This window comes from Sinocyclocheilus anshuiensis, unplaced genomic scaffold (genome assembly GCF_001515605.1).
Source record: "Sinocyclocheilus anshuiensis isolate Anshui unplaced genomic scaffold, SAMN03320099.WGS_v1.1 scaffold2584, whole genome shotgun sequence".
NCBI lineage: Eukaryota > Metazoa > Chordata > Actinopteri > Cypriniformes > Cyprinidae > Sinocyclocheilus > Sinocyclocheilus anshuiensis.
The window spans coordinates 13,628-23,173 of record NW_015541360.1 but is presented as its reverse complement, the minus strand read 5'-3'; the positions used below and the strand labels follow the sequence as shown (position 1 = coordinate 23,173).

Genomic DNA, 9,546 nt, shown 5'->3' with positions numbered 1-9,546 from the left:
TATCGAAGGTGTACCGTCGATAAATATCGATACTGTTTTATCGCCCAGGCCTAATCACAGTATATAATGCTTCGATATTGTTTGCTTACCTGTATTTATTAGTGTTGTCTGCTAAGTCAAGCATCGTTATTACTATTTCTTGTATTTGCCATAATTTTTAAGTGTAAAGTTTATAACGTTAGTGTTCAAATCTCATTTTCAGCATCACTGATATTTATAATTTCCTTTTATTTCCAGACTTCAAGAGCAAGAGCGAGCACTGAGATTATCCACCAAAGAGGCAACGGCTAAAGTAAGTCCACATTTTAATCACATATCTGTTCTTGCCCTAGGCATTTTATTTGACTTTATTAATAAAACGTTTGTGGCACAATTGTATGTTATTTATTATTTTATTTTAATATAAGATACTAGAGAACAATTCTCGGAGATCTCAAAATCTCAGGTAAATTTTGAAGTTTGTTTAGATTTTTTTTTTACTGTAAAACAAGAAAAAAGACGCTGATCTGGAAGTGTATAATGGAATAACATACTATCGTGCTACTCACACTATTATACACTGTTTGAGATTCTGTATCCCACAGTGCAATGCACTCAACTTTCCAGTCTTTCTTTTCTATTTCCAGTTTGATGAATGAACCGTAAATTATCTTATTTACTAAATTGCATGATTTTTAACTACTAATTTGCTTATACTGGCCAAAATAATTTTTTATTTCATAAAATTCAAATAAAAATGTGAAATATCCATTCTGATAACTGGACATGCAACATAATAAGGTCATATGACAACATTGTAGCATGCTATCATTTACAAACATTAATCATTGGGTAATTTGTAAATTTTTTTTAGCAGCATGTAGTTTCTGGAAAATAAGTTGCACTGGGACATGTTCCTACCAATATCCATGAAGCGCAAGCAAGCACATGCGTTGTGATTACTCTTTTCACAGCTGACGGGATGAGGAGGAGAAGAATTGTTGAATTTCTTTGTTTTCTATGCGCTTAGATGCAGTTTTCACTGCTTTAGGATTAACAGAACTTTGGATAGTTTCCATGTACTTGTCTAGATCAACTTTGAATAAAGAAAAGAGAGGTTTAGAGCCAGATTTTTGTTTACGTATATGTGAAATTTAGCTAGCAGGAAACAAACAAAGTCATATTTTCCTGTGTTTTCGTTCGAGTAGTCAAACAATCCAAAGAAAACATCTTTAAAACAGAAAAAAAAAGTCACTTGGATGAACATTAAAAAAAAAAATCTGACCAAAACAAGTGTCTTCCTCAGAGAATGACAAACCAGCAGATCACTGCAATGTCGGACTTATATTATTTTGTTTGAGAGAACTTTATAAAAAAAGTTAGACATCGCTTATTATGTCTCTACCAATATCCAGCGACTACTAAATTGTCACATACATTTAACCCTTGATTTGCATGCTTGACATTAATATAATATAATATTGCATTATATAAGTAGAGTGAATACAATTACTAGCACATTTCAGATGATAAAATTAGATGATAAAAAGACAGAACTGGTGTCAATCCAAAAGCAAAATCTCCACTTCCAGTTGCAGTGATGTGTGTGTGTGTGTGTGTGTGTGTGTGTGTGTGAGAGAGTTAGTTAGCACCACGATAATCAGGGACACAATGAACTGCTTTCCTCCTGTGAGCAGCATGGGAAATAGTCATTTATCTGTGTGTGTGTGTGTGAGCTGGTGTTTTCACCGTGGGTGGAGCTGAGAGGAGATGAGCTGCCTGAAAAATGGCACAGTGTGACTTTGCCCTCTGTTTGGCCGTTATCTGATGGCAGAGCCACGGAGCGTCTGGCTGCAGCGCACAACCGCCTTCACATCGGGAGGACCAGTGGCATCTGGCCCACCACTAATGGCTTCCAGAATGTTCAGTGCCACACATGTATTTTTCTTTATTTTTAAGATTTTCTTTAAAAAGTTTGTGACACAAATGTATGTCACATTTAAGATTTTTTATTCTATTTTATTTTTAATATTATCTTAAAAAAAAGTCTATGTGGCTCAAATATATGTTGTATTCAAGTTTTTTATTTTAATTTTATGCAAGATATCTTAAAAACATTTATGTGACACAAATGTATGTTGTATTTAAAAATATTATTTTATTTGATGTAAGATATTATCTTAACAAAAACATTTATGTGGCACAGATGTATATTGTATTTACATTTTATTTACATTTAGTCATTTAGCAGACACTTTTATCCAAAGCGACTTACAAATGAGGACAATAGAAGCAGTCAAAACCAACAAAAGAGCTTGATCTGCATGATATGCAAGTGTTATGACAAGTCTCAGTTATAGCTTGGAAGGGCTCAGAATGTGATTTAAACATTTATTTTTCTTTATAATAATATATTTTTCTTACTTTATTTTTTATTCTTATATTTAAGAATTTTATTTTGTTTTATCTTTTATTTTAAAGGTTCTCTTAACAAAAAGTTTGTATGGCAAAAATGTTAGTGTTTTTATTTTTTTTTATGCAAAGTTTTCTTTAAAAAGTTGTGTTTTAAGATTTTAGTTTTTTTTTAGTGATTATAAATATATATTTTATTTTCTATATTATTTTTGTTATTTTAGAGCCTAAAACTTCTACATAACCTCTACATGCCCTTCGTCCTTTTAACATCTTAGCAACATAATTTTTTTTTTAGTTTTCTACATTTTTTTTTTACTCATCTGAATATTAACAGCTGTTGTGCGTTAGTCAAGTCAAGTCTGCTTTATTGTCAATTCTTCCACATGTACAGCACATACACACAGAGAATTTAAATTGCGTTACTCTCAGACCCTTGGTGCATACAGATAACACTAACAGTAGAACATAAATACAGATAGATACAGATTAAATATAAAATACAACTATACAAATATACAAATAAGGTAAAATGTAAAAAAAAATATAAAGCAGCACAAGGCACATGGCAGATAGAGTGCAAACCAGTGAAGTAAACAACAGTGCAGATATAATGATTTGTAGTGCAAAAGAGCTTATTCAGACTGATTAAAGTGACTGTGTGTGAATCGGTTGAGATGCTAAACAAATCGCGATTCAATTAGGGGCAGGAGTTTATATGAATGCATGTCTGAGGGAACTTGCTGTCTTTAGAAAAGTGTAGATGGTATGTTTTTCTTGTCATCTTGCTTCTGTATAATGCATAGTAAAGTTCATAAGTGCAGCGCTGCTTTGTTAACAGCGGAAACCAAGGAAACGCTTTAAGCGCCACCTGCTGGCAGAGAGTGAATCTGCATCTTATTCAGCTCGTCCGCTCTTTCATGCAGATATTTTTATGTATAGTTTCACAAAACTGAAGTCAACTATATTAGTATATTATTATAGTGTTATATTTCAATTTCACAAAGAAACATGCAGCATTTTGTCCAAGCAATAATAAACGGACACATTTAATTTATAATTTGTCTTAAATCTCATTTTGTAAAAAAAATCGTGAAGTCAAAATCGTGAATCGAATCGTTACATCCCTAGTTTGAACTTTAACCTCAGTAAGTTGAGTGACTGCTCTTTTCCTCAGGTGTGTAATCTCTGTTTCTCGTGGTTCAGGTGGTGATGAGTCAGAGACTGGGCTCTCGTCTGCGACGGAAGGTCAGCGAGGGTGAAACGCAGCTGCTGGCCCTTCATGAGGCGAAGCTCGCGGCCATCTCAGGTACCGCTCTTTCTGTGCTCATCTGAACCCGTCGCCTCCTGCGGCTGTTTCAGATGTCACTGTCACTGTGTGCTCGACAGCACTACACAATACAGAATGACAGGCTCAAAGTACAGCCCGTCCTCCACTGGGGTACTTGAGTACTGCCTACAAACACTACTGTTCAAAAGTTTGGAGGCAGTAAGATTTCTTAATGATTTTGAAAGAAGTCTATTCTGCTCACCGAGGCTGCATTTAATTGATAAAAAAAAACAGTAAAATTGTGAAATTATACTACAACTCAAAGTAGGAGTTTTCTATGTGGATATATGGTAAAATGTAATTTATTTCTGTGATGCGCAGCTGAATTTTCAGCATCATTACTCCAGTCTTCAGTGTCACATGATCTTCAGAAATCACTCTAATATGCCGATTTGCTGCTCAAGAAACATTTCTGATTATTATCAATGTTGAAAACTATGGAAGCTTATTTCTGCCAAAAAATAAATGAAATAAAGTTCTCACTATTTAGACTTTTAATATATAAACTCTGAATTCAATTTTAATTTCATTTCATTTCTTAACTTAATTTAATTTAATTATAAGGTTCTCTTAAAGTTTATGTGGCACAAATAATAAAAAAAAAGAGTTGTGAGATTTGATTTTATTTTATTTGAAAGTTTCTCTTAAAAAAGTTTGTGGCACAAATAAAAAAAAGAAGAGTTGTGAGATTTTATTATTTAATTTAATTTAATTTTATTTTAAAGGTTCTCTTAGGAAAAAGTTTATATGGGACAAATTAAGAGTTGTGAGATTTGTTTTATTTAATTTTATTATATTATTTTTATTTTTATTATCATTTAAAGTTCTCTTAAAAAGTTGTAGTTATCAGATTTATTTTATTCAGTGGTAAGTTTATATGTTACAGTTTATGTGTCAATTCTTAGACAAAAAGTTAGAATTGTGAGGAAAAAAAGTCTGAATTGTGACGCATTTCAATGATGAATTTAATGAATCCTTGCTGAATTCATTAATTCATGTATTTATTAAGCACCAATAAACACAACAGCAGTTGACCATAGTGCTGTGCAAATAAGATAAAAACAATAATAAAAGATAATGTCAATGAGAACAATAATAAAAAAAAACCACAAAGTTTAAAAAGCCAAAGTAAGAAAATAAGATTTAAATGTAGTTTTTAACTCTAGACAGAATTAGAAGTTTTCACAGATAAAGGAAGGTTATTGCAAATGCACGATCACCTTTTGCCTTTAATCGGGATCTAGGCTGAGACAGAGTACTTTTTTGTAGATCTTGTTGGCTTTTTTTCTTTTAATAAGTCAGACAGATAAGAGGGTGAAAAATCCAGAAAAACAGGCAAAGATCAGAAACCGCGAAAACAGGCAAGGCAAGGCAAAAACAAGGAAAACTCAGAGACTCGGAATGGGGTACGGGCTAAACAATACTCAGCAGAGAAAGGTGGTTAGAGTGGGTGTTATATAGTGAGTGAGGTGATTAGAAACAGCTGTGTGCAATGAGTGCAATCAGTGCAGTGTGCAAATCGTGCAAAGAATGATGGGATATGTAGTCCGGGGTGCTATGCAACAGTTTGTGTTGTGCGAGAGTCAATGTAATGGAAAGGGTGACCTCTGGTGGTGAATAAACGGAAGTCCATGGACCGAATTCGTGACAGATATGCATATTGCGATATGTACATTTGCGGTACATTTTCGATATATTGCACAGCCCTAGCTCTCGCTTACGAGCCCCAGTTAAAAACCTGGCTGCAGCATTTTGAACCATCTGGAGTCATGATATAGAAGACTGCGGTAGACCAACATATAAAGAATTACAATAGTCCAGACGCGACAAGACAAGGGCATGTGTAACTCTCTCAAGATCTTTAAACGATAACCAAAACTTGACTCTAGAGAGAGGTTTTAAATGAAAAAAACTTGACTTCACTACTGTTTTAATATGTTGCTCAAATTTTAGGGAGGAATCTAAAAGGACTCCCAAATTTTTCACAGTTGGTTTGATGAAGGAGTTAAAATATCCCAAATTATGGTTTACATTGGCCTTATTCACCTGAGGCCCAAACACAATAACTTCTGTTTTACTAGAGTTTAAGCATAGAAAATTTAAAGACATCCAAGATCTAATGTCCTCTAGACATGCAAACATGCAAATTTTTTCCCCAAAAAATCCTACTGACCCCAAAGGTTCTTATCTAGTTAGTTCTTAACTAGTCATGTCTACTAAGTCAAGCATCGCTATTACTATTACATATACTTGAACAATCCCCAAACACTAAGTATTAAACTTTTGCACACAACTCCAAACCGCACTTAGAATCACCCTAGCTACAACCTAGTGACTGCATAGCAACACCCTGGCAACCACCTAACATAGATTCTTGAGAAAAAAACAAAACAAAAACATTTACATTGTTTATTTTAAATCTCTGACAGCATCCCTATTTGCATGCTATCTGTAGTATGTAGTATGCAAAATTGGAATTAGTGTGTCACAAATCATAGTATGCTGATAGTATTCTTATTTCTGGTGGTGTTTCGACTAATCGTTTTGATGTTTTTCATCTAATATTCTGCTTCTGTTTGGTTCTCGCGGCAGGAAATGACTTCAGCAGTGCGAAGGAACTGAAGGCAGAAATCAGGAGCGCGTACGGCGAGAGAGATCGTCTGGAGGGGCTGGAGAGGAAGCTGAAGACTCTGCACAAAGGAAGTGGACGGGATCTGAGCCGCATGAAGGAGCAAACACCCTGGCAACCACCTAACATAGATTCTTGAGAAAAAAACAAAACAAAAACATTTACATTGTTTATTTTAAATCTCTGACAGCATCCCTATTTGCATGCTATCTGTAGTATGTAGTATGCAAAATTGGAATTAGTGTGTCACAAATCATAGTATGCTGATAGTATTCTTATTTCTGGTGGTGTTTCGACTAATCGTTTTGATGTTTTTCATCTAATATTCTGCTTCTGTTTGGTTCTCGCGGCAGGAAATGACTTCAGCAGTGCGAAGGAACTGAAGGCAGAAATCAGGAGCGCGTACGGCGAGAGAGATCGTCTGGAGGGGCTTGAGAGGAAGCTGAAGACTCTGCACAAAGGAAGTGGACGGGATCTGAGCCGCATGAAGGAGCAACACAACCAGATCAAACTGGAGCTGCAGGAGAGAGAAGCCCAGTACGGTGAGTAACACGGCCTTAATAAAGACTCAAGACCAGTTGGTTTCTGCTGACACAGGGGGGAGCCGTTTCTTCATGAGATCCAGATACGTCTCAGATCAAAATGTAGATGTTTTCTCTAGTTTTCTAGGGTTCAGTGTTGATTTATATAGACAGGATATCTCTGTTCCTCACATTTGCTGTCAGTGTCTCTCTGAATTGTGTGTTTTCAGTCAAATTACAGTATAACTTGTCCCTTGACAGTGAATCCATATTGTATGAGTATAATATGACAACAGCTCTATTATTATTGATTATGTTGAATTAAACAGCTGGGTGAATCTCACAAAGGAATTGTCATATTTCACTGCAAAATTAAAAGGAAAAAATTTTATTTGTAATATATGCACAATATTTTAATATTTGATATATAATATGAAAACCAATTTTTCAAAGCAATTTGTGCATTTTTTTTTCATTTGGACATTTTCATGACAATTAAGCATGTTTAAAACATCTTATTACTGTAATACATTAATTAAAATTCTCCTATCTAGACACACGCTTTATTTAAAATCAGCATGAATTAAATTCAGTGTACAAATATTATTATAATGTATGAGTATTTCAGAATTTATTTATTCATTTAGCTTTTTTATTCAATAATGTAAATTATCCTGCAGGAAGCTTCATTTTTATTTTTATTAATAACATTTTTTGTTGTCATTTTTCACATTAATGAAAATCATCCTATCCAGATACATGTTTGTTTGCTTGTTTGTTTTTAAATCAGCAAATTAAATTCAGTGTATAAATACTGCCATAATGTCTGAATACTGCAGAATTTATTTAATTATTTATTTATCCATTTATTTTTTCCTCTAGGAATTCTGAGTTTATATCTCGCAATTCTGCTTTTTTTTTCTCAGAAATGTGAGTTTACATATTGCAATTTAGTTTATTTTTTCCAAAATTTCAGACACCTGAATGCATATGCAAAATTCGGAGAAAAAAAAGTCAAAATTTTGTAATGTAAACTCACATTTGTGAGAAGAAACATCTGAAAAAGGTCAGATTTGTGAGAAAAAAAAAAGTATACGTCATATTCTTTTAAATAAAAATGTGTCGATTTTTTAAAAAGTATATATTTATATTTTTATTCAGTGGCAGAAATAAGTTTCCATCTGTTAGAAACATTGATTAACATACACTGATCATCTCTGGACGTGGTACAGTGATGGTAAACCCATGGTTCTTCAAAGAATACCACGGTATTGTCCAAAAATAACATGCTACCACCATAGCTAGTTGAAAAAAATGTGTGCAAATGTTCAAATCATCATCATTCGCCAATAAACAATGGTACAAAGTCAAAAACAAATCTTCACTGCAAGATAGCATTTCTTACGAATCATGTTTTGGTCCCAGAAGTTTGAGCTTTTTCTGCTCCATTTAGTAATTGTTTTCTGAGGGTGAGATCATGACAACAGCTCTTTGTTTCTGCACAAGCCGGGGCAAAGACTCGTGTTTAAAAATACCATTTAATATGCGTAAATATCTTCCTAATTACCCAAGCACCAACCCAGCAGCAAACTGTAACCCTGGCGTGACAAGTGACGCACGCAAACCCTTTTCCTTATGCCCAAAACAGTGATTTGATGGCAGTTATGTGTTATTACGCGAGTGGGAAGACAGGCTAATAAGAGCCTAGCAGGAGCAGCCCGTTCATGTCAAAGATCTTTTGTGTTCTGTATCATATTCGCCCGCTTTGCATATTTAGCATCAACGCTCAGGCTATCATTAGCTCACAATCTCTCTCATACCGGCACGAAGACGCAGACCAGTCGAGCTCTTTGTTGAGCAAAATGTGTGTCAAATTAAGCAGACGAGTGTAATCCCTCTAACGGCTGGCTGGATTCCCGTTGGCTGTCAGCCGCATCTCCTCCTGTTGTTGGACGTGTAGGGAACCGAATAAATGACAGGCCACCTCCCGCAATCTCCATCCTGCGTATCCTCACGGGACGCCAGAGCCAAGTCGAGAAGAATTTAATGTGCATCTGGTTATTATCGCCAACTAGTCATATGATACCAGACCAGTGAATTTATCTTGTGAGTTCATCTTAATGTGCATGTAGTTATTATCGCCAACTAGTAGGGATGTAACGATTCACTCAACTCACGATTCGATTCAAAATTCAAAATGAGATTTAAGACAAATTATAAATTAAATGTGTCCTTTTATTACTGCTTGGACAAAATGCTGCACTTTTATTTGTGAAATTGAAATATAACACTATACTTTTTCACACCACTGTAAATGACAAAATTTAAATATAATGTAAATGTAAATAACAAAACTAAATTGAAATTTTAAAACAAGCCCCAAATCCAATAAATAACAGAAATAAAATAAATCTCTTCATATAAACAAACTAAGGCTTTGTCTGTGCTCTTAACATTTAAAATTAGAGGCAACCACTGCATTTTAATCATGATCCAAACAAAGACGCTGCATACATGCAACATGAGCAGTTTTTAATCTAAATTAGATTGTATAATTTCAAAATTTGAAGCAAAAACAGAATGGTTTGACTTCAGTTTTGTGAAACTATACATTTCAAAAACATACAAAAAATATCTGCATGAAACAGAAACAGCAGACGAGCTGAACGAGACGC

At 34.3% G+C, this 9,546-nt stretch overlaps 1 protein-coding gene across 1 annotated transcript in view; it reads left to right on the top strand.

Annotated features, from left to right (window-relative positions):
- The window catches only part of LOC107690804 (disrupted in schizophrenia 1 protein-like), a 33,219-nt gene extending 26,272 nt beyond the window's left edge, over nucleotides 1-6,947 (top strand). The window contains exons 8-9 of the mRNA XM_016489217.1: nucleotides 3,598-3,700; nucleotides 6,704-6,947. Coding sequence (XP_016344703.1) covers nucleotides 3,598-3,700; nucleotides 6,704-6,900 — 300 coding nt within the window. The 3' untranslated portion in view covers nucleotides 6,901-6,947. The remainder of the gene's footprint in view (nucleotides 1-3,597; nucleotides 3,701-6,703) is intronic.
- Nucleotides 6,948-9,546: the final 2,599 nt, after the last annotated feature.